This window comes from Lepus europaeus, chromosome 19, assembly GCF_033115175.1.
Source record: "Lepus europaeus isolate LE1 chromosome 19, mLepTim1.pri, whole genome shotgun sequence".
Taxonomy (NCBI): Eukaryota; Metazoa; Chordata; class Mammalia; order Lagomorpha; family Leporidae; genus Lepus; species Lepus europaeus.
Genome location: NC_084845.1, coordinates 10,928,794 through 10,954,511, shown reverse-complemented (window position 1 = coordinate 10,954,511; position 25,718 = coordinate 10,928,794). Strand labels below are relative to the sequence as shown.

At 49.6% G+C, this 25,718-nt stretch overlaps 1 protein-coding gene across 1 annotated transcript in view; it reads left to right on the top strand.

Annotated features, from left to right (window-relative positions):
• The first annotated feature begins 3,531 nt into the window (after positions 1-3,531).
• CXCL17 (C-X-C motif chemokine ligand 17) overlaps positions 3,532-25,718 on the top strand; it is a 54,797-nt gene continuing 32,610 nt past the window's right edge. Inside the window, exon 1 of the mRNA XM_062175957.1 lies at positions 3,532-3,550. Coding sequence (XP_062031941.1) covers positions 3,532-3,550 — 19 coding nt within the window. The remainder of the gene's footprint in view (positions 3,551-25,718) is intronic.

Here is a 25,718-nt window from a genome sequence, read left to right as displayed (position 1 = left end):
GGACTAGCAGATGGAAGATCTCTCTCTCTCTGTCTCTGTCTCTCTCTCTCTCTCTCTCTCTCTGCCACTCCTTCTCTGTAACTCTCACTTTCAAATAAATATTTTTTTAAAAAATGCTTTATTTTAAAAAACAGAAAAAGGTTCTGATATTGATTGTGCTCAACTCTAAACACACTAAAAAACTATTCAACTGTATGTTTTTTAAAGATTTATTTATTAGAGAGAGAGAGAGAGAGAGGCCCTCTATTTGCTGGTTTACTCTCCAAATGGCTGCCACCATTTGGGCTGAGCCAGGCCAATGCCAGGAGCCTAGAACCCCATCCAAGTTTCCCATGTGGGTGGCAGGAGCACAAGCACTTGGGTCATGTTCTGCATTAGCAGGGAGCTGGGTCAGAAGTGGAGCAGCCAGGACTTGAACCAGCACCCATATGGGAGGCTGGTGTTATAAGCGCGGCTTAGCCTGTTACATCACAACGTCAGCTCCTGGGGACTGGAGTGTTAACATGGGATCACAGAGGAAGTGATGAATAAAGCAGGGCCTAAAGTTGATAAGAAAATCAAGAGGCACGGCCAGAGTGTTCTAAGCAGGATGAATAAGCACACAAGCCCCGACATAGTAGAAAGGACACAGCAGAAAGGGTACAGTTCGAGTCCCAGCTGCTCCACTTCTGATCCAGCTCCCTGCTAATGTGCCTGGGAAAGCAGTGGAAGATGGCTGAAGTACTTGGGCCCTTGCACCCACATGGGAGGCCAGGATGGAGTTCCAGGCTCTCGCCTTTGGCCTGGCCCAGCCCTTGTGACCATCTGGGGAGTGAACCAGCAGATGGACGATCTCTCCCTCTTCTTCTCCCTCTCTGTATCTCTGCTTTTCAAATAAATAAATAAATCTTTAAAAAATAATAATGAGAAATGAAACTACCAGAACTTTTGTTTCATGCCACTGTAGCTGCACTGTGGACAATGAATTAGAAGGGGCGTGAACTGAGACTGGAAGCAAGAAAAAGTGTCGCAGAGCTCTCCAGCAGGAAATCCTGATTAATAGGGTGAATAAGGTTGGAAGAAGATATGAATGGGTTGGAGAGAGATTTTGGAAGTAGAATTGTCAAGACTGTGATTGGATGAGGGAGTGAAAAAAGGGAGGAGTCAAGGATGGTGCCAGGTTTCTGCCAGGGATCACCTGGTATCATCACTGAAACAAAAAATTCTTTTAAGGGAGGCTGTCATTATGGTGCAGTGAGCTAAGCTACCGTCTGCAAGGCCGGCACCCCATATCAGAACACCAACTGGAGTCCCAGTTGCTCTGCTTCCAATTTAGATCCCTGCTAATGTGCCTGGGGAAGCAGCAGAGGATGGCCCGAGTGCTCAAGCCCCTGCCACCCACGTGGGAGGCTTGAATGGAGCTCCTGGCTCCAGCCTGGACCAGCCGTTGCAGCCATTTGGGGAGTAAACCAACAAATGAAAGATTCTCTCTCTCTCTCTCTCTCTCTCTCTATATATATATATATATATATATATATATATATATATATATATATATATCTGTCCCTCTCACTTTGCAATTCTGCCTTTCAAATAAATAACTATGTCCTTTTAAAAGAAAAAAGGACTCATTTATTTACTTGAGAGAAGCTCCATCTGGATCTCCCACATAGGCGTCAGAAGCCCAAATACTTGGGCCATGTTCTGCTGCTTTCTCAGGAGCATTAGCAGGGGACTCGATCAAAAGTGAAGCAGCTGGGCCAGCACTGTGGTGCAGCGGGTTAAAGCCCTGGCCTGAAGTGCCAGTATACTATATGGGTGCCGGTTCTAGTCTTGGCTGTTCTCTTCCAATCCAGTGCTCTTCTGTGGCCTGGGAAAGCAGTAGAAGATGGCTCAATCCTTGGGCCCCTGCACCTGCGTGGGACACCCGGAGGAAGCTCCTGGTTCCTGCTTTGAATCGGTGCAGCTCCGGCCACTGTGGCCATCTGGGGAGTGAACCAGTGGATGCTCTCTCTCTCTCTCTCTCTCTCTCTGTAACTTTTTTTTAAATAAGTAAAATAAATCTTTAAAAAAAAAAAAAAAGAAAGTGGAGCAGCAAACCCTCTAACTGGTGCCCATATAGGATGCCTGCATTATAGGCAACATAAGTCTTTTAAAAAAAAAAAAATCCTTCTTGGCCGGCACCGTGGCTCACTAGGCTAATCCTCCGCCTGTGGCGTCGGCACACCGGGTTCTAGTCCCGGTCTGGGCGCCGGATTCTGTCCCAGTTGCTCCTCTTCCAGTCCATCTCTCTGCTGTGGCCCGGGAAGGCAGTGGAGGATGGCCCAAGTGCTTGGGCCCTGCACCCGCATGGGAGACCAGGAGGAGGCACCTGGCTCCTGGCTTCGGATTGGCGCAGCACTGGCCGTGGCGGCCATTTTGGGGGTGAACCAATGGAAAAGGAAGACCTTTCTCTCTGTCTCCCTCTCTCATTGTCTAACTCTGCCTGTCAAAAAAAAATTCTTCTAAGGAATCTGGATTGGAGCTAAGACAAGAAGTTCAAACTTTAGGATATGTTGCGTATCAAAGAGAGATGTCCACCAGATAGTTGAGATGAACAAGAGACATGAGCCATCAACACATGATTCCAGCTGAAGTCACAGAGGTCCCAGTGAGCAGGAAGAGGACACAGGACAGAATCCTGAAGATGGACACAGCAGGGAAGCTGACAAAGAAAACTGAGAAGTAACAGCCACCGAGGAGTACAGAAACCAACCAGTTCCAGGGTGGAGCAGTGGTCAGAGAGGCAAACGCTCCGACACAGCAGGCGAAATGAGGGTGAGTAGGGTAGACTGCATGTTATGACAGTGTGATTGGTGATCTTGGTGAGTGCAGGTGCAGTTGCACAATGGGGGAAAAAATCTACAGGGTGCTGAGGAGTAGATCGGAGATTAGCACATGGAGATAGTGACTATAAATTCTTTCAAGAAGCTGGTCTATAAAAAGGAAGAGGGTGAAGGGTAGAAGCCAGGAAGAGAAGCTGAGTTCAAAAAGGTGAAATTTTTAATATGAGAAAGAAAAATATATTTAAGCCATAAAATATCCAAATCAAGGCAGGGAGTTTGTAGTTTTTGATTATAATCCTGATCTTTCTTCTAAATATTCCTGCAGAAATCTGAAAGGGAAGAGCTAGCTGAAGATGTGCTAGGTGCTAGTACTTGGGACCTGACCAGATTCACCAGAGGCTGGACTTGAGCAACACCTCCCTGGTAGGACAGCTCCACTAAAATCTGCTCCCCTGGGCCAGTGTTGCCACGCAGTGGGTTAAGCCACTACCTGCAACACCAGCATTCTATAGGAGTGACTCTGCCCTTCAAACAAATAAAATTAGAAAAATAAAATAAAAATAAAAGGCCACAGGTAGAAGCCTCTGCATCCCCAGAGGACCTACTTCTTGGGCCCTCAACTGCTCTGATGTTTTTTTCTGACTCCAAAAATAATAATAATACAATACGGTGTGCAGGAACCTTTTAGTCAAAGCACAGTACGGTAGATGGAAGCTGAACATCGGCCATGCCTGTTGCCGCTGCTGGTGAGTGGCTGGCGCGGGGGCTGTGGTGCAGCCACCGGTGCTCCTTCATGACTCTGAACTCAGTTCTCAGTATTTTTTCACTGTATTGATGATGGCCATATGTTTTTCAGTGTTAAGGATTTGCATGTTATCAAGTATAAGAAAATGACTGTTTATTGGTAGCATAAAAATTCAGATCAGGAATGACAGTGTTGCCAAACAACTACAGGATGTCCTGGCAGTGGCTGAGACAAGGGCACAAGTCACCTGGGCCATTGCTGGCACTTGAGGAGTGAGCCAGCAGGTGGTCCTCTCCTCTCTTTTCTCTCTCTCTCTCCCACCCCCCACTCCACCCTCCAAAGAAATAAATAGCATTTCGGGGCGGCGCTGTGGTGTAGTGGGTAAAGCTGCTGCCTGCGGTGCCGGCATCCCATATGGGTGCCGGTTCAAGAACCAGCTGCTCCACTTCTGATCCAGCTCTCTGATATGGCCTGGGAAAGCAGTGGAAGATGGCCCAAGAGCTTAGGACCCTACACCCATGTGGGAGACCAGGAAGAAACTCCTGGCTCCTGGCTTTGGATCACCACAGCTCCAGCCATTGCGGCCATCTGGGGAGTGAACCAGCAGATAGAAGATCTCTCTCTCTGCTTCTCCTCTCTCTGTGTAACTGTGACTTTCAAGTAAAATAAATAAATATTTTTTTTTAAAAAAGAGAGAAATAGCATTTTTTTTTTGACAGGCAGAGTTAGACAGTGAGAGAGAGAGAGAGAGAAAGGTCTTCCTTATGTTGGTTCACCCCTCAAATGGCCGCTACGGCCGGTGCGCTGCGCCAATCTGAAGCCAGGAGCCAGGTGCTTCCTCCTGGTCTCCCATGTAAGTGCAGGGGCCCATGCACTCGGGTCATCCTCCACTGCCTTCCCAGGCCACAGCAGAGAGCTGGACTGGAAGAGGAGCACCGGAACAGAATCCAGCGCCCCAACCGGGACTAGAACCTAGGGTGCCGGTGCCGCAGGCGGAGGATTAGCCTAGTGAGCCATGACGCTGGCCAGAAATAGCATTTTTTAAAACCTTCAGATGGAGGCTGGCAGTGTGGTATAGCAGGTAAAGTTGCCGCCTGCAGTGCCAGTGTCCCATATGGGCGCCGGTTCAGTCCCAGCTTCTCCATATTTTTTTAAAAAATATCTTCAGATGGGGATCAGTGTTGTGACATACCAGGTACTGTAACATCAGCATCCTATATGAGTGCCAATTCGAGTCCTTGGCGCTCCACTTTTGATCTAGCTCCCTGCTAATACTCTTGGAAAAGAGCAAATGATGGTCCAACTACTTGGGCCCCTGCCACCCATGTGAGAGTCCTGCATGGAGTTCTGGGCTCCTGGCTTTAGCCTGACCCAATCCAGCTGTTGCGGACTTTCAGGAGTGAACCAACAGATGGAAGATGTGCATATGCACGTGTGCATGCGTGTGCGTGCGTGTGTGTGTGTCCTCCCCTCTCTGTAACTCTGCCTTTTTTTTTTTTTAAGATTCATTTATTTATTTGAGAGACAGAGTTACAGGCAGAGAGGGAGAGACAAAGAGAGGTCTTCCATCTGCTGGTTCACTCCCCAAATGGCCACAACAGCCAGAACTGGGTGATCCAAAACTAGGAGCCAGGAGCTTCTTCCAGGTCTCCCACATGGGTGCAGGGGCCCAAGCACTTGGACCATCTTCTACTGCTTTCCCAGGCCATTAGCAGAGAACTGTATTGGAAGAGGAGCAGCTGGGACATGAACCAGGGCCCACAGGGGGTGCTGGCATGCTGGCATCACAGGCAGAAGCTTAACCTACTATGCCACAGCACTGGCCCCGTTTCTGCCTTTCAAGTAAATAAATATTTTTTAAAATGCTTTCTAATGAATTCCAAATTTCTTAGCATAGCACTCAAAGCTCTCTCTCTCTCTTTCTTTCTTTCTTTTTTTTTTTTTTTTTTTTTGACAGGCAGAGTTAGACAGTGAGAGAGAGAGACAGAGAGAAAGGTCTTCCTTTCATTGATTCACCCCTCAAATGGCTGCTACAGCCGGCACGCTGTGCCGATCCAAAGCCAGGAGCCAGGTGCTTTCTCCTGGTCTCCCATGCAGGTGCAGGGGCCAAGCACTTGGGCCATCCTCCACTGCCCTCCCGGGCCACAGCAGAGAGCTGGATTGGAAGAGGAGCAATCGGGACAGAACCGGCGAGCACTCAAAGCTCTCTAACAACCGGGTCCCAACCTATTAAACCTCATCTCCTTTTGGTCTCCTCCACAGCCCTGGTTTCTCTATCCCTCGAATTTATGCCACTTGGCCTCATTCTGGTTTTCCTGGAGTGCCCCTCCACCTTCCTCTCCACCTCTTGCAGCTGCTCGGAAAGCCTCCCTTGACCCCTGGCCCATGGGGCAGCTCTCCTGCCTCTGAACTCCCAAAGCTCTCACTGCACCTGACACATGTTGGCCAGTGTTAGGTTACAGGCATTCTTGGCACTGGGATTGACGTGTCTATCTGACCAATTACCTCTCACCCCACCTGCAGTGCAACCCCCTTAAAGGCAAGGGAGTCTATTTTATGTTTCTCTACAGCCCCCAAACGCACTTAACAGTGACCCCGAATGTTTACTAAATACCTGCATATACAAGTTGTCTATTCTAGGGGCCTTGTGTATTTCATTTCATTTCATCCTCACAATTTTCTCACAACTGAGAAAGATTTGTAAGAAAGAAGATGAGGGGCCGGCACTGTGGTATAGTGGGTAAAGCTGCATCCTGCAGTGCCACCATCCCATATGGGTACCAGTTCAAGTCCCAGCTGTTCCACTTCCAATCAAGCTCTCTGCTATGGCCTGGGAAAGCAGTGGAAGATGGCCCAAGTGCTTGGGCCCCTGCACCTGTGTGGAAGACCCAGAAGAAGCTCCTGGCTTCTGGCTTCGGATCGGCGCAGCTCCAGCCGTTGCAGCCACTTGGGGAGTGAACCAGCAGCTGGAAGACCTCTCTCTCTCTCTCTCTCTCTCTCTCTCTCTGCCTCTCATTCTCTCTGTGTGTAACTCTGACTTTCAAATAAATAAATAAATATTAAAAAAAAAGATGAATAAACTTTCAAGTCACATAACTAAAAAGTGGCAGGTCCATGACAGGTCCCTAAGCCTCCAAAATTCCTTAGCCAGCCAGCGTCTTAAAGAGGGCAGATGTGCCAGAGCGGCTTGTTGACTGACTAGCCATGGCCAGGTGAAGAGCCAAGGTACACACGACAAGGAACAGAACAAGCTCCATGCCCACTTCCTCTGCAGTCCACAGCTGGGACTCCTTAGCTTGCTGGCATAGACGCTTCACCCCATGCCAAGTCAGGCAGCATCTCCGCTCCCTCCCACAAATGGCTTATCTGGTACTCCTGACCAAGAGGGTCAGATATCAGGGAGTATAAAGACGGGTTTGCCCAAAGCAGAGTCAGAAAAGTGATTCTTGAGCAACTGGCTCCCCAGGAGGGAGCCCCTCCCCACGGCCACCCTGTTTCAGTTCCGGTGTTTTCCTTTCGGGGCCTGTCAGGCAACTTTCGGGTTGCTGGGACAAAACTTTTGCCAAAAAAATCCTGTCCAACAAAGCTGGATTGCAAACCCCAGGTCAGCAGGAAGATCTACCTCTCTCCTGTCTCACCCAGACCCAGGGCCACATCTTCTACACACCCACATGGGATCACACTTACAGAGCAGATTTCTCCCCACGGTGGTAACAGCCACCATTACTGAATGATCACTCTTTGCCAACCACTATTCCTGGCATTCCAAATGTTTCTTCCCTTGATTAATCCTTTCTAGCATACTGTGGACTACATACCTAAGTGCAGTAGTTAAGGACACAGGCTCTGGGGTTGACCCGTGTTCAGAATCCCAGCTCTAGCAATGATGAGTTACCTTAACACAGGCATGCTACCTAATTTCTCTGTGTTCAATTTCCGCATCTGAAATATGATAAATACGATAGTACCTAATCTGTAGAGCCGATATAGATTAGCTAGATGGATAAGTGTCAAGTGCTCAATACATGTTAGCTATCACTACAACTACCACGTGGATAGCACCTTCATTTCACAGATGCAGCCAACTGTTTCTCAGACAGCTTAAGTCAATTGTCCAAGGTCACAGTTAATAAAGGACAAAGTTTATTTAAATTGAGGTCCAGGTCTCTACCTGGAAATTAGGTCTCTACCTGCAACACCAGCATCACATATGGGTGCTGGTTCTGGTCCCAGCTGCTCCACTTCCAATCGGTTCCCTGCTAATGGCCTGGGAAGGCAGTGGAGGATGGCCTAGGTGCTTGGGCCCCTGAACCCATGTAGAAGACCCAGAGGAGGCTTCTGGCTCCTGGCTTTGGATTGGCCTGTCTCCAACCACTGCAGTCATTTGGGGAGTGAACCAGCGGATGAAGATCTCTCTCTGCCTCTCCCTCTCTCTCTGTCTGTAATTCTGCCACTCAAATAAATAAAATCTTTGAAAAAAAATTACAGATTCAGTCTACTTAACTCCAAAGACACTAATCACCCAGTACTTGGTTGCTTGGTCTCTCTCCCCTCTCCAATTCCTCACCCCTTGAACTGAACTGCATATAGGAAGTAGCTGGGCTGGTCAAAGAGCTACAGTAATTCTCAGGTTAGAATTAAGTTCCCCAGGGCCAGCACTGTGGCGCAGAGGATTAAATCCCTGGCCTGCAGTGCCGGCATCCCATATGGGCGGCAGCTCAAGTCCTGGCTGCTCCACTTCCCATCCAGCTCTCTGCCATGGCCTGGGAAAGCAGTGGAGGATGGCCCAAGTCCTTGGGCCCCTGAACCCACATGGGAGAACTGGAGGAAGCTCCTGGCTTCTGGCTTCAGATCAGCTCAGCTCTGGCTGTTGCAGTCATTTGGGGTGTAAACCAATGGATGGAAGACCTATCTGTCTCTCTGGCTCTACCTCTCTCTATAACTCTCTTTCAAATAAATAAAATAAATCTTTAAAAAAATTAAGTTCCCAGGGTCATCCTGGGGAAGTGGGAATGTACGGAGCCTGGAGCCAACACCAAGAATATGGCGTCTGGGAACCCTTATGTGGTACAGTGGTTAAGTCACAGCTTAGGATGCCTGTGTTCCATGTTAGAGTGCCTAATTTGAGTCCCAGCTACTCCACTTCTGGCCCAGCTTTCTGCTGATGTGGACCTTGAAGCTAGCAGGTGACGGCTCAAGTTTTGGGTTCCTGCCACCCTAGGGGGAGACCTGTACGAAGTCCTGGGTGCCTGGCTTCAGCCTGGCCCAGCCCTGGCTGTTATAGGTATTTTGGGGGTATGAATTGGCAAATGGAAGATCACACTGTGTGTGTGTGTGTGTCTGTCTGTCTGTCTCTCTCTCTCTCACTGCCTTTCAAATAAAAATGGAAATTTTAAGAATGGTCATGAGGTTTGGAAATTTATTTCTCACCCTACCCCAGTGATTTTACACAAATGACATCAGGCTAAAATGCATATCAAAGACAGAACTGAAGGGGGGAAGAAGTCACAACAGGGCACCAAGAAGCCTGAGGATGGAGAGACGGGGATAAGTCCCAGCTGTGTTGCCCTGATGCCCAGGTATGGCAGAGGGCACGAGCTCAGTGTGTGGGCCTCAGAAAAAGTTTGACATCAAAGGTGCTGGTCTCATGCACCTTTCTGCCCACCCACCAACCCCCCCCTTAGCTTACCAACATCCTCCTCTGACAGAGTGAAGTAACTGTAGCTCCCTACAGACAGCTCGGCCATTCGCTGCCAATGGAGCTGCTAAGCTTCTTCATAAAGCTATGAAATCCAGTTTCTAGTCCCTGGGGAATGTGCACCCATGCTCTGGTATCTTAGGGAGCTGAAGGACCATCACAGTTGCCACCCTGGTCATATTACCTACACGGTGTTCCCTGCCTTGCCATGGTCACTGTGCTCCTGAGATGAAGACTCAGAAAGTGATAACCAGCTGGCCCGGCCTGCTCTGAGAAACCCCAAAGGCAGACTGGGGACAGAGCTGGGTATTGGGGGAGTTTTCCCCAGAACGCCATGTTTGAGAAAAGGTAGATGGTTAATCTCTGAAGACAGAAATCATATTTTTAAAATTTTTTTTGTTTTTTTATTTGACAGATAGAGTTAGACAGTGAGAGAGAGAGAGACAGAGAGAAAGGTCTTCCTTCCGTTGGTCACCCCCCCAAATGGCCGCCACAGCCGGAGCTACGCCAATCTGAAGCCAGGAGCCAAGTGCTTCTTCCTGGTCTCCCATGCGGGTGCAGGGCCCAAGCACTTGGGCCATCCTCCACTGCCTTCCCGGGCCACAGCAGAGAGCTGGACTGGAAGAGGAGCAACCGGGACAGAATCCGGCACCCACATGGGATGCCGGCGCCACAGGCGAAGGATTAACCAAGTGAGCCACGGCGCTGGCCCCAGGAATCATATTTCATTTGTCTTTGAAAATTTAGCATCTGGTCTTTTGTTGGTATGTGACAAATATTAGTAAAACTGACCTGTTTTTAAAGATCAGAATACTGCAATATGAGTTAGAAATGAACCACAGATCTCACCAGGTTCCTGTTTATCCACCTGTGTCTAATCTTCCCAGAACAGGATGATACCCCTGACGTGAAACTCTCCAACCTCTGGTCCTACTCACGAACCCAAGTGTGGTGATGAAGAGTCAGTCTCTAATTCCTGAGAGCTGACCTCAGACCAATCAAGAAGGTGTGGCTATTTTATTCTTCACCCTCTCCAAGTCCTCACAGGACACACACCCAAGGAGAAAACAAGGTGGATTTCAGGCTGGACTAAGGTAACGTCTAACATTTTATCAGCCTCTGATAACACAAGTTACCATGGCATTGTGCAAAAAATAGAAACATCAAGAGCAACCTCAGCTCTGGAATCACTTCCCCCTTGGTGCCAACTGCCATTGACCCTACCCTCTGACCCTAGGCACATGTAGCACCTGCATCGCATTCACAGCACCCACCGTAAACTCTTATGTGCCAGTGACATATAGACATTAGGATGCCTCATGGAGTCACATATGTGCCAGAGGACCTCCCCAGACAATACTAACCCTAGCCCAGGAACTCTGGGAGCTCGAGCGTGTGTCTCTCCATGCCCTGTGTGTTCTGAGGGGTACTACGGGAAAAGGGAAAACACGAAGCAGGGGCCAGTGCTGTGGCTCACTTGGTTAATCCTCCGCCTGCGGCACCGGCATCCCATATGGGCACCAGGTTCTAGTCCCGGTTGCTCCTCTTCCAGTCCAGCTCTCTGCTGTGGCCCGGGAACGCAGTGGAGGATGGCCCAAGTGCTTGGGCACCTGCACCCACGTGGGAGACCAGCAAGAAGCACCTGGTTCCTGGCTTCGGATCAGCATAACTCTGGCTGTAGTGGCCATTTGGGGGATGAACCAATGGAAGGAAGACCTTTCTCTCTGTCTCTCTCTCTCTCATTGTCTAATTCTGTCAAATAACAAAACAAAACAAAAAAGATCAAAAAAATGAAGCAGATCCTCATGGCTGTAAAAAGAATTTCATGCTATTTGTTTCAGGGAATGACAGGCAGGAAACAGCCAGAAAATTTGTTGAAACAGTCACACTACTCCTGAGCTGAATGTGATACACAGGAGCAGGCTGCAGAAGTGGGGAACTGGAAGAGAAGTCATGTGGTCATGTCAAAAAAAATTTGAGAGAGAACTGATAACCTGTTCATCAGGGCAGGGGGGAGGGGGCGGGAAGCACATGTGACAAAGAAAAGAAGCACTCGGGGCTCTGCTACATCTGCTCCGCCTCCCTGCTACTAATCACGGAATTGGAACTCGAGAGCAAGAAGGAACATGAAAGAGCATCTCACTCAAATCCAACAATTTCCAGATAAGAGCACCCCAAGTGTGCAAGCAGCTTTCTCACGATAACAAAGGAAACTGACAGCTCAGCTGACACAGAACCAGGTCTCCTACTCCTGGATGTCCCCAAGCCCACGGTGTGGGAACATCCCTGAAAGCAAACTGTGTAGAACTCCGATGAGGCTGGCGTCTGATGCAGGAGATTAAGTCGCCACTTGGCCCTTCTCAGAGTGCCTGGGTTTGACTAACAGCTATTCCACTTCAGATCCAGTTTCCTGCTAAAGCATTCTGGGAGGTAGCAGGTGGTGGTTCAAGTCCTTACATCCTGCCACCCACGTGGGAGACCTGGATGGAGTTCCTAGCTTCTGGCTTTGGCCTGGCCCAGATCAGGCTGTTGCAAGTATTTGGAGAGTGAGCCAACAGATTGAAGATCTCTCTCTCTCTCTTTGTTCCCTCTTTCTGTGTCTTTCTGCCTTTCAAATAAAATTAAAACTTTAAAAATAAATAAATGAAATACAGACTACACTATTTTTCTTAAAAAAAAAAAAAGATTTATTTGAAAAACAGAGTTACAGAGAGAGAAAGTAAGATCTTCCATCCACTGGTTCACGCCCCAAATGGCCACAACGGCCAGAGCTGAGCCAGTCCAAAGCAGGAGCCAGGAGCTTCTTCCAGGTCTCCCACGTGGGTGCAGGGGCCCAAGCACCTGGGCCATCTTCTACTGCTCTCCCAGGCACATTAGCAGGGAGCTGGATCAGAAGTGGAGCAGCTGGGACTTGGGACTCTAACCCCGCCCATTTGAGATGCCAGCACCACAGGCAGCGGCTTTACCCACTCCATCACAGTGCCAGACCCACTGTTCATCTTTTTCAGAAATCAAACAAAAAACTTGTAACTGCATTGGTCTCCAAACTTGTTAGTAGATGAGGTGGAGGGAGAAAGAGTCCTATCTCCTTTTGCTTATTTGTATCGCCTGGCTCAGCCCCCAGGAGATTAACCCTCCATTTCAGAACACAAGGGGACATACCCAGGCTGCTGTCCTGTGTGCCAAGGGTGACAGGATCTCCACTTTGCATCCCAGGTTATTCCACTGTTCCCCACCAAATTTCACACAGAGCTGCACCCACCTCCACATGGGGCAAAGCCCTTGTCAGGATAGAGAGGAACCTCTCACGGTGCTCACCCCCACTGAGCACCACTTCAGAGGTCCCCTCGCCTCTAGGCTCTGTCCTCCACCAGGGGACCAGTAAAGAAGCGAAACCCCACGGCCAGTGCTGTGGCACAGTGGGTTGGGCCTCTGCCGGTTCGTGTCCTGGCTGTTCCTCTTCTGATCTGCTCTCTGCTAGTGGCCTGGGGAAGGGGGTGGTGGAAAATGTCTTAAGTACTTGGAGGAGGCTCTTGGCTCCTGGCTTCGGATCAGCCCGGCTCTAGCCAGTACAGCCATTTGGGGAGTGGACCAGTAGATGGAGGACTTCTCTCTCTGTCTGCCCCTGCCTCTCTGTAACTCTGCCTTTCAAATAGGTGGGAAGAAGAAAGAAAGAAAGAAAGAAAGAAAGAAAGAAAGAAAGAAAGAAAGAAAGAAAGAAAGAAAGAAAGAAAGAAAGAAAGAAAGAGAGAGAGAGAGAGAGAGAGAGAGAGAGAGAGAGAGAGAGAGAAAGAAAGAAAGAAAGAAAGAAAGAAAGAAAGAAAGAAAGAAAGAAAAGGAGGAGGAGGAGAGGAGGAAGAGGAAGAGGAAGGGGAGGAGGAGGAGAAGAAGAGGAGGAGGAGCAAAACCCAACCCTAAGAGAGAGTGGATGGGGAGAGAGTGTAAGAGGGGAGAGAGGCCGGCGCCGTGGCTCAACAGGCTAATCCTCCGCCTTGCGGCGCCGGCACACCGGGTTCTAGTCCCGGTCGGGGCACCGATCCTGTCCCGGTTGCCCCTCTTCCAGGCCAGCTCTCTGCTGTGGCCAGGGAGTGCAGTGGAGGATGGCCCAAGTGTTTGGGCTCTGCACCCCAGGGGAGACCAGGATAAGCACCTGGCTCCTGCCATCGGAACAGCGCGGTGCGCCAGCCGCAGCGCGCTACCGCGGCGGCCATTGGAGGGTGAACCAACGGCAAAAGGAAGACCTTTCTCTCTGTCTCTCTCTCTCTCTCACTGTCCACTCTGCCTGTCAAAAAAAAAAAAAAGAGGGGAGAGAAGCAAGTGCAGTGTAAAAGGGAAACGTGAATCAGAGACAGTGCCTCAGAATGCCCCCTCTGGCCTAGATGCCCACATGGTTTCATCCACCCTTGTTCTCTCCAGTCCACCCTGCAAGATCCCAAAGAAGGACAGCATGGACCATGTTGCTGCCTCCGCAGAGGAACGAACTGTGGTGACCCAGAGAGACTGAGAACCCAGACGTCCAGCCCACTCAGTCTCTGACATCAGCGTTTGAGAAATTCTGCTTGTAGATGGCCCTGCATCAGAACTATGGGTCTCAAGTTTTTTGTTTTTTGACGTTTAAATTTTTATTTATTATTTATTTAAGAGAAAGAGAGAAATACTCTCATCTGTTGGTTCACTCCTCCAAATGTCTGCGATAGCCAGGGCCAGGCAAGGCCAAAGTTAGGAGCCTGGAACTCCATTCAGGGCTCCCACATCAGTGGCAGGGACCCAACACTTGAGCCAGCACTTGCCGCCTCCCTAGGTACGCGTTGGCAGGAAGCTGGATTCTGGATGAGAAGCAGAGCTGGGACTCAAACCCAGGCACTCAGATGTGGAACACAGGTGTCTTAACTGCTGTGCCAGATGCGTACCCCTGAATCTCGGTTATTTAACACACATCCCAGATAACTCTGATGTGGTGGGAAGACCGCTCTGTGAGAAGGCCTGCCTTTTCCTGTTCCCCAGCCTTCCTTCTGTTGACCAGCAGTTCTCCCAGCAATACTTTCTCGCCTGAGCTGCACCTTATCAATGGCTTACTTTAAAACAGAACAAAACAAAATAGAAAGCACAGAATGTGGTGAACCACACTGAGCTGCTGTGTGGCCAAGAGCACGTACTGTAACCCCCTCCCCCACCCCCCAGGCAGCCTCACTGCTGATTCTGGCTCTGGCACAAGAGCTGCAAGGCCATGGGCAAATGACCAGACCTCGCTTCTCTCACTGGTAAAATGGGGCTATCTGAAGGTACCCATCTCATAGGCCACTGTGAGGATTGAATGAGGCAATCTAGTTAAAACTTAACACACTGCCTGACATGTACCGAGCACACAACATCTGTTGGCTCTTAGCTGTGCTACAGAACATAGCTGTTTGCATAGATGTACTGGGCACACAGTATTGGTTGACTATTAGTGCTCTGTACTCCAATACGAACACATGAAACTCATTCGTTACTCCCAGGAGACTGAATGGGCCAAGTCATTTTTAAGCTGTGGGGACAGCCTTCCAAAGAGACCTCCAGACCCAGGAACCAAATCTTTAGCTCCACCCTGCCAAGCTTTCTCCTTTACCCTTCCTGCTTTCTCTTTTACGCCTCGTCCACCTGGCCGTGGATACCGTGTTATCAACAGAACCTTACATTCGCATGGTGCTGTTTTATAACAGGTGCTACAGTGATTATAGTGCATTTCACCTGCCTGCTCATCCCAATTCTCTTTATCCAAAAGTCCTTCTTTTCTTCACTTCTCCCATTCTGCCTCCCCCCCCCCACCACCAACTGATTCCCAGTCCCTGTTTTCAAAAAGATTTAATGGTATTTGACATGTGACCCATAAGCAAAAAACATCTATCAGATCTGAGCCCTGAAAAATCACTGTGGACAGCAGGGAAAACGTTGAGGGAGCACAGGCACTGCCGTGTGCCTCGTGATGGAGGAGGCCGGGCGCCCAAGGCGGATGGAGTCCCTCTGGGTCCGCGCCCTGTTTTCCTCCTCAGCCTGCACTCCTCCCTTGCTCCAGCTCTAACCTCCTAGAAGTTGGGCTGTGTTCTGTCCAGGGCCCACACAGCAGTCCCACCAGTAGGGCCCATAGGCATTACCCAAATACCCAAAACTGAGTCTAGTGTCTCCGTCCCAACCAACTTAATCCTCATCCTTCGCTCAGGGCTAACGGCATCCCATCTACCCCAAAGCCCAAGCTAGACCCAGCTCAGAGCCCCCTTCAGGCTCCCCCTATCACCTCTCTCCTCTCTTGCCAGTTCTCAAATGACTCTGCTGTTCCCTGTTCTCCACGCCCTCCCATCTCTCAGTTCAGATCTGAGTGTCTCATGTGAACTCTCTATAACTTCAGTGCTGCCAACACACCAGCCACGAGAGTGTGTCCCTAAACACACATCTGACCAGGTCACCTCCCACCTACAGCCTCTGGGGGTTCCCAACTCACTAGAGTCCAAACTCCTTAAGCACGTAGTTAAATCTTGTAAGATCCTACTCTTCCTGCTACCAAAGAGCCCCGAAATAAGACCTGGCCAAAAATACCCATCCACTCTGCTCTAGCCTAAAAGGCCAGCCCTGAGAGCATGGTCCTCCAAAGCGTACAGGGTATGTGGGGAATTAGTGTCCCTTTACATGGACATTGGCCAACTTGATTTGATTTTAGGGAGGATCCTTAGGCCCTGAAGGCACGATACAGACGTCAATGAAGAAGAGCAAAGAAAACACATAGCCAGAGCATTCAGCTGCATGCTCAAGTTCGTGTAGGCAAATCTCATTTTGCAAAAAACAACAGTTAAGACCTAGAGAGGCAAATCTACTGGTTGAAGGTCAGAGTTCAGTCACCAGCACCAGGGCCCAGGTCATGCCCCGCAATTCTGTTTCTTCTGCCAATAGGTCTAAAAGACTCTTCCAAGTACAACTGTCTAGGGTTCCTACAACCTTCCCTGGACACGACTCAGGACTCCCTACCCCATCCCATAAGCCTGCAGATTCTGAGATGACCTGGAAGGAACAGAACCGGAAGACGTGAGAGCTTTGGCATCAGTTCAGGGTAGAACTCCAGGAACTAAACACAGAGGCCTTTGACTATGGAAAAAAAATAGACCCATTGTCTTGGTGGGTGGAACCAAACCACAACAGGAGTAGGAAACCAGTTTTTTTGTGCCCAGAGATGAAGACTTGGCCCTAAAGTATCAGGGTGGAGAAGGGGGGAAGGGAGAAAAGAACACATACTTTAAGAAAATAGGGGCTATGCCAGCAGTTGTTCCCCGCCTCCGGGTTCTGTTCATTTCCTTGTGTGGCATACTACATGGCTTTCAGAGTCCCCTGATGATCTAGCAGGGGGCCGGGGAAAGGTGTGGCGCCAGCAAGACAAGACTTAGAGAGCTCCACCATGAGGTTCTTAGTAGAGAAAGGAGTCACTCTGCTGTTTCTCTAATTGATAGTGACAGAGAAAAATAAACCATAAAAACAAACCCAGAGCTACATACCACCCCTCAGCAAAGCCAACAATCCCTCTTGCAAAACACAAGGCACAGGTTTGGGTACTTGGGCCCTGCCTATCTCAGAAAGAAATGGCAAGAGGGAAAAAGCAGAGCCTTAAACAACAAAGATTTCCTGAGCACATTCTCCCGTGCCACCAAGGCCCAAGCTACTTGATACTGGTTCCAGGTTGCCAGAATTTTTTTTTTTTTTTGATAGGTAGAGTTAGACAGTGAGAGAGAGAGAGAAAGGTCTTCCTTCCATTGGTTCACCTCCCAAATGGCTGCTACAGCCTGCACGCTGCACCAATCCGAAGCCAGGAGCCAGGTGCTTCCTCCTGGTCTCCCGTGCGGGTGCAGGCCCAAGGACTTGGGCCATCCTCCGCTGCCTTCCCAGGCCACAGCAGAGAGCTGGACTGGAAGAGGAGCAACCGGGACAGAATCTGGTGCCCCAACCAGGACTAGAACCCGGAGTGCCAGCGCCACAGACGGAGGATTAGCCTAGTGAGCCGCGGCAACAGCTCCAGAATGTTTTGGTTCACCCCATAAACACACCGATCACGTTCCTTGATGACTAGAGATTTTTTCCCTCCAAGTTTGACCCATTGAAATGATGGACAACATTTAGATGGAAGGACAGGGGTGGGCAATTGGCCTAGTGATTAAGACTCTGGAGAGGATGACTAAATCCCATATTGGAGTGCCTGGGTTTGAGCTCTGTCTCCTGATTTCAGCTTCTTGATAATGCAGACTCTGGAATTCCCAGCTCCTGGCTTCAGTCTGGACCAGCTCTGGCCATCACAGACCACTGGGTAGTGAACCAGAGGACAGGGGAGCTGTCTCTTTCTCTTTCTCAAAAAAAAAAAAAATGTAGAATGAAAAACAAAGTCTCATGTTCAAGTCTCAGGACAACAACCTCCTTCGCTGCCTTTGTACACATGGCTCCTCCACCTGTTACATCCTTCCTTGTCCCCCACAGCCCCTACCAAACTCAGCCTTCAATTCTCTCATATATATTCAAGGGGTCCCCACAAGCACACTAAACACACCCCTATTTATAGCCTCACACTGTAATGATCTCTAATTTTTTATCTTTCAAAATTAAAGAATACAGTATAAAAAAGGAAATGACCATCATCTGAATTCCATTTTACAGTCACAGTGTACACTTAATCATTGTTTTATATTTCAGCAGGTTTCTTCCACTCCCTTTTCTGTGTGGTGATTTAACATCCCGGAATGCAGACTGCATACTTGTCCCCGATTCCTACAGTTCCGGAGGTCAGAAGTCCAGCATGGGCTGAAGAAGTCTCTCTGGGCTAAAATCAAGGTATCAGCTGGAAGGGATCCTTCGGAAGGTCTGGGGGGTGAACTCCCTTCTTTGCTGATCCAGCTGCTAGTCTGCCCACACTGCTCAGCTCACAGCCCCTACCATCGCAAAGCCACTGACGCCAGTGGGGCCTTTCTCCCACTGCACTGCTGTGACCCTGGCCCTCCCGCACCCCACATTCACTTTAAGGGTCCTTGTGATGACATTGGTTCCACCCAGATGATCCAAAGGAATTGCTCCATCCCCAGATCCTAACTTAACTACATCTACAAATTATTTTTGTCAAGAGAAGTAACATTTGGGACCAGTTTTGTGGTACAGTGGGTTAAGACACCACTTGTGGCCGGCGCCGTGGCTGAACAGGCTAATCCTCCGCCTTGCAGCACCGGCACACTAGGTTCTAGTCCCAGTTGGGGCGCCGGATTCTATCCTGGTCACCCCTCTTCCAGTCCAGCTCTCTGCTATGGCCCGGGAAGGCAGTGGAGGATGGCCCAAGTCCTTGGGCCCTGCACCCACATGGGAGACCAGGAGAAGCACCTGGCTCCTGGCTTCGGATCAGCGCAGCACGCCGGCCGCAGCGGCCATTGGAGGGTGAACCAACGGCAAAAGGAAGACCTTTCTCTTTGTCTCTCTCTCTCACTATCCACTCTGCCTGTTTAAAAAAAAAAAAAAAAAAAGACACCACTTGTAAGACCAGCATCTCATATTGGAGCACCAATTTGAGTCTTGGCTGCTCTGCTTCTGATTCAACTCCCTGCTAATGCACCTGGGAAAGGAACAGAAGATGGACCCCGATGGAATTCCAGGCTCCAGGCTTCAGCCTGGTCCAACCCTGGCTGTTGTGGCCATTTGGTGAGTGAACCAGCTATGAAAAATTTCTCTTTCCCCTGCCCCTCCTCCTGTCACTCTGTCTTTCAAATACATAAAATAAAATATTTTTTAAAAAATAAAATAGCATTCACAGGTCCCAGGTTAAGATGTGGACATTCTAGGGAGGCTATCATTCTAACACAGACGCCTTTTATAAACTTTATAAACTTTGGCCGGCGCCGTGGCTCAACAGGCTAATCCTCCGCCTTGCGGCGCCGGCACACCGGGTTCTAGTCCCGGTCGGGGCACCGATCCTGTCCCGGTTGCCCCTCTTCCAGGCCAGCTCTCTGCTGTGGCCAGGGAGTGCAGTGGAGGATGGCCCAAGTGTTTGGGCTCTGCACCCCATGGGAGACCAGGATAAGCACCTGGCTCCTGCCATCGGAACAGCGCGGTGCGCCGGCCGCAGCGCGCTACCGCGGGGGCCATTGGAGGGTGAACCAACGGCAAAAGGAAGACCTTTCTCTCTGTCTCTCTCTCTCTCTCACTGTCCACTCTGCCTGTCAAAAAAATAAAAAAATAAAAAATAAATAAACTTTATAAACTTTACCTTACCTTTTACTTTTCTGTTTAACACAAAAGTAAGAACAGGGGGCCAGGTATTATAGTGCAGGGGGTTAAGCTACCGCCTGTTATCTGGGCATCCCATAGGAGTGCCAGATTCAAGTCTTAGCTGCTCTGCTTCCAATCCAGCTCCCTGCCAATGCTCCCTGAGAAAGCAGTGGAAGATGACCCAAGTGCTTGGCCCTCTACACTCATATGGGAGACCTGGAGTGAATTCCAAGCTCCTGCCTATCACCTTGGCCCAGCTCTGGTTGTTGAAGTCAATTGGTAGTGAACAAGAAGATGGAAGGTCTGTGTGTATATGTGTGTGTGTCTCCTGCCCCCACACTCTGCATTTCAAACAAATAAATAAACTTTAAAAAAAAAAAAAGCAAGGAAAAAACTTCAAAGTCAAACACATTAGCTCTGTCATTAATGACTAGACAAGCCTGGACTGGTCACCTCCCTTCTCTCTGCCTCTGCTTTCTTTCTTTTTTTTTTAAGATTTTATTTATTTATTTGAGAGGTAGATTTACAGACAGTGAGAGGGAGAGACAGAGAGAAAGGTCTTCCTTCCTTTGGTTCACTCCCCAGATGGCCGCTACGGCCGGAGCTACGGCCGGAGCTACGCCAATCCGAAGCCAGGAGCCAGGTGCTTCTCCTGGTCTCCCATGCGGGTGTAGGGGCCCAAGCACTTGGGCCATCCTCCACTGCTTTCCCAGGCCACAGCAGAGAGCTGGACTGGAAGAGGGGCAACCGGGACTAGAACCTGCGCCCATATGGGAGGCTGGCACCACAGGTGGAGGATTAACCAAGTGAGCCACGGCACCAGCCCCTCTTTTTTCATCTGTAACACTATGATAAGTCTTACTGCATCTGAAAATGACAGCAAAAGAGTGGATTAAGGTATGAGAACGCACTCTTTCAATCCTTTCCTCTTGCCGCCCCGCTTTCTCTCACCCGTGCCCGTTTTCTGCCTTGTCTCCTTGCTCTTCAGCAACTTCGTCTAATCCACCATTTGGCAAAGAAGGCTGACACCACCCAGGCTCTCGTGACTGCTTGAATGTTCTCATGATGGAGTTTGCTATCTGCTCAAGGCAGCCCACTGTATTTATACAGAGAGGCTTGTTTGAAAATAACAAGCTTTTTTTTTATGTTCATATAAAATTTACACATGCTTCCTCTTATGCATCCCAGTCCCAATTCTGCCCTGTTCTGTTCATTTATTTCCGCGTTTCACCCTTCTTCAGTCCCTCTCTTCACATGTTGCGGACAAGGACAGCACAGCAAAAGTATAGTTAGAGAATGGCTGTGCAAATGGCACGGCAAAAGTAATGACTGGGGCATGGTAGGGAATTCCTTGAGCAAGACGAACTCACAGACACTCCTTGAAGTCTCTTTCTGGGCTTGTCTTTCAGCAAAACCATTGATTCTAGGTCGGGTCTCTAGGCCCAGGAGACCATAACCATGACAGAAGCCACACCACTCTGGGCATTCCTGTGGTTGGGTAAAGGTTTTTTCACAGAATGCTATGCGTGAGTTATTGCCCCCTAATGCTCCTACTCCTGGTAGCTAAGCCTCCTCTTGTCATTTCCATCTCCAGCTGGCACGCCAGGATGTTGGCTGGAAAATACCTCCCCACCCTAGAAGAGCAGGGTGCCCCCTGCCTGGTCCCATCCCACAAGTATAACAGCTCACACTGGCCGGCGCCGTGGCTTAACAGGCTAATCCTCCGCCTTGCGGTGCCGGCACACCGGATTCTGTCCCGGTTGCCCCTCTTCCAGGCCAGCTCTCTGCTATGGCCCGGGAAGGCAGTGGAGGATGGCCCAAGTCCTTGGGCCCTGCACCCGCATGGGAGACCAGGAGAAGCACCTGGCTCCTGGCTTCGGATCAGCACAATGCACCGGCCGCAGCGGCCATTGGAGGGTGAACCAACGGCAAAAAGGAAGACCTTTCTCTCTGTCTCTCTCTCTCACTGTCCACTCTGCCTGTCAAAAACAAAAACAAAAACAAAAACAAAAACAAAAAAAAAAAACCAGCTCACACTGTCTCAGCACTCACTGTGTACCAGGCACATCCTAGGGCCTCACATGTAGCTGCAGTCCTCACAAAAATGTCCGGTGAGGGTTATCACCCCCATCTGTACCCACTAGAAGAGCGAAGGCAGACAGGTTAAGCAATGCAAACACCACACAGTGATTTATCTTCATCCCACACCCAATCTGGACAGAGGATGCCCTGAGACTTCTGGCGTCTGCTGAATGAAATCTGCCTTCTAGAAGAATTTTTGCCTTCTCTCATGTCAGGTTTTGTTTTGTTTTTTTTTTTTTTTTTAATTTATCTAAAAGGTAGAGTTACGAAGAGAGGGATCTTTCATCGACTGGGCCAGACTGAAGCCAGGAACCTGGAACTCTGTCCAGGTCTCCTACATGGGTGGCAGGGGCCCAAGCATTTAGCCATCTTCCACTGTCTTCCCAGGAACATTAGCAGGAAGCTGGGGGCAGCCGGGATGCGAACTGGTGCCCAGATGGGAGGGCAGCTATCACAGGCAGCAGCTTAACCTGCTGTGACACACAACACCAGCCCCTCTCTCAGGGTTTGATAAACAAGTTGCATTTTGTTTTCCGTCTCACCTTCACTCACACACCTGTTCCTTAATGCCACCCTCACGATGACACAGCCCTTCATAAAACCTTGCTTTTATGAGCCTCAACCTTTTTTGAGAAGAGGCAGGGCCAGGTTCCCAGTTCTCATAAAAATAGTCCTTTTCACTGAATTGTCACTGTTTGCACAGCCATTCTCTAACCATAAAAGGGATGCACTGGGGACAGAAAGTGTAATGAGGAGGAAGCAGGAAGAGGGAGAGTCCCAGCATGGTCACAGAGGGGAGGAGATCCCAAATCCAGAAACAGTCGTAAAACACACCCAAAGTTTGTGGCCTGCAAACAATGGCAGCCCCACCTGTGTTTCCATTCCTGCTGGCTTCTAGCTTCCTTCTCTGCTACCCCTCCTGACCATGCTTTCTCGGACTAAAGGTAGAGGGCTAGAGGCTGGGAACAGACCAGAGCATGAGCACAGAATTGCCAGAGCAGAGGAAGCAGAAGAGGGAGAAGAGTGTTTGACTCACAAGGGAACTGACTCACCTATGTACACATCATTTGGGCAGGGACTGGGTTAACAAACGGCTGCCATGCAAGACTGTGGTTGAAGGAGTTGTGCTAAGGAGTTGTATTTCCTTGATGCTGTCCGAGAGCAAAGGGGTGGATGGAGAAGGCATCATAGTTTCTCCCTCTTAGAAACCCACTGCTCCTCCCTTCTCCATCTGTTGGGTTATATTCCTCTGTCTGTAGGTCACTTATTTACTGAGTTGTGTTCTGGAGGAAAAAAAATCTCATATTTCTTTTTTTTTTTTTTTAAATCTAGGTTTCTTAAAGACCCAAGCATTCAATTCATTTCAAGAGCGTCTGCCATCTTAGTGATTGCCAGGCATGCATATGTTTAAGTTTTGTAGAATTTATCTATTTAAAAAAATTTTTTTGACAGGCAGAGTTAGACAGTGAGAGAGAGAGACAGAGACAGAGAGAAAGGTCTTCTTTCCGATGGTTCACTCCCTAAATGGCCGCAATGGCCAGAGCTGCACCAGTCCGAAGCCAGGAGCCAGGTGCTTCTTCCTGGTCTCCCATGCAGGTGCAGGGCTCAAGCACTTGGGCCATCCTCCACTGCCTTCCCGGGCCACAGCAGAGAGCTGGCCTGGAAGAGGGGCAACCGGGACAGAACCAGCACCCCAACTGAGACTAGAACCCAGAGAGTGCCAGCGCCACAAGCAGAGGATTAGCCTAGTGAGCCTCGGTGCCAGCTCATATTTAGAAAAGAGGGCCGGCACTATGGTGTAGTAGATTAAGCCTCTTGCCTGCAGTGCCAGCATCCCATATGGGCACCTATTCATGTCCCAGATGCTCCTCTTCTGATCCAGATCTCTGCTGATGGCCTGAGAAAGCAATGGAAGGTGGCTCAAGTGCTTGGGCTCCTGCACCCATGTGGGAGACCTGGAAGAAGCTCCTGGGTTCTGGCTTCAGATGGGCCCAGCTCCAGCTGTTGCAGCCATCTGGGGAGTGAACCAGTGATCAAAGACCTGACTGTCTCTCTCCCTCTCTCTGTTCGTAACTCTGCCTCTCACAGAAATAAATCTTTAAAAATATTTAGGAAAGATTTGTTTGTTTATTCGAAAGGCAGAAATAAAGAAAGATAGAGAGAGATCTTGCATCCACTGGTTCACACTTCAAATACCTCAATAGCCAAGTCTGGGCCAGGCCCAAGCTGGGGACCAGGAATGTCATCCAGGTCTTCCATGTGGGTACTTGAACCATGAATTTCTGCCTCCCAGAGTGCATTAGCAGGAAGCTGGATCAGAAACAGCAGCGATGACTTGACCACCACTCCAATATGGGATGCTAAAGTCACAAGCAGCAGCTTAATCCACCATGCCACAAACTGGCTCCAGGATTTATTTATTTCTTTTTGAGGGAGAGAGAGAGAGAGAGAGAGAGAGAGAGAGAGAGAGAGAGAGAGAGAGAAGGAGAGACCAAGATTCTAGATCTGCTGATTCACTTCCCAAACACCCACAACAGCCAGGGCTGGGGCACACTGAAGCCAGGAGTCCAGATTCAATCCAGGTCACCCGTGTGGGTGGCGGGGACCCATGCACTGGATCCATCACCTGCTGTCCCCCAGGATACAAATTTGCAGAAAGCTGGAATTGGGAGATGGAACAGATAACTCAAACCCAGACACTCCAAGCGCAGGAGTTCCATGTGGTATCCCAATCACTGTGCCAAACACCATCCCCTCTGCAGGAAATTTTGGTAATAGCCTTTGGGGATCACTGAGCTACAAGACTAATAGGAAGAAGCCTACTATGTGCTGGGGGCCTTAATGTTTGTACCTCATCCAAAGCTCACAATGACCCTTTGAAGTAGATACTATTATCCCTAGTTTCCATGAAGTCAGTTAACTTATCTTTTAGCTCAGAACTGGTAAAAATGGAGCCAGGATTCAATTCACATTATTTCAGCATCTAAAACTTGTATTTTCACTCCACACTATTAACAACCAGAATTAAAAGAAAGGAGGGTTGGGGCCAGCACTCACTGTGGCGTAGTGGATAAGTCTGCTGCTTGCAGTGCTAGCATCCCACATGGGCGCTGGTTCAAGTCCCAGCTGCTCCACTTCCAATCCAGTTCTCTGCTGTGGCCTAGGAAGGCAGAGGAAGATGGCCTGGGTGCTTGGGCCCCTGTACCCGTGTGGAAGACCCAGAGGAAGCTTCTGGCTCCTGGCTTTGGATCAGCACAGCTTTGACTGTTGTGGCCATCTGGGGAGTTAAACAGTGGATGGAAGACTTCTCTCTTTCTCTCTCTCTCTCTCTCTCTCTCTCTCTCTCTCTGCCTCTACCCCTGCCTCTCCATAACTATGCCTTTCAAATAAACAAATAAATCTTTTAAGAAAAAGAAAGGAGGCACGGCTGCTTCTAACAGAAATATAAATGCTTCAATAAAGAGACAGGTCCTGGCTGGCGCCGCGGCTCACTAGGCTAATCCTCCACCTGCGGTGCTGGCACACCGGGTTCTAGTCCTGGTTGGGGCGCCGGATTCCATCCCGGTTGCCCCTCTTCCAGTCCAGCTCTCTGCTGTGGCCCGGGAGTGCAGTGGAGGATGGCCCAAGTCCTTCGGCCCTGCACCTGCATCGAAGACCAGGAAAAACACTTTCGGATCAGCGCGGTGCGCCAGCCACAGCGCACCTGCTGCAGCGGCCATTGGAGGGTGAATCAACGGTAAAGGAAGACCTTTCTCCCTGTCTCTCTCTCTCTCACTGTCCACTCTGCCTGTCAAAAAAAAAAAAAAGAGAGAGAGAGAGAGACAGGTCCTGAGATTGGTCTTTTTAAAAAATTATTTTTATTGGCTGGCACCGTGGCTTAACAGGCTAATCCTCCGCCTTGCGGCGCCGGCACACTGGGTTCTAGTCCCGGTTGGGGCGCCGGATTCTATCCTGGTTGCCCCTCTTCCAGGCCAGCTCTCTGCTGTGGCCTGGGAGGGCAGTGGAGGATAGCCCAAGTGCTTGGGCCCTGCACCTGCATGGGAGACCAGGAGAAGCAACTGGCTCCTGGCTTCGGATCAGCACGATGCGCCAGCCGCAGCGACCATTGGAGGGTGAACCAATGGCAAAA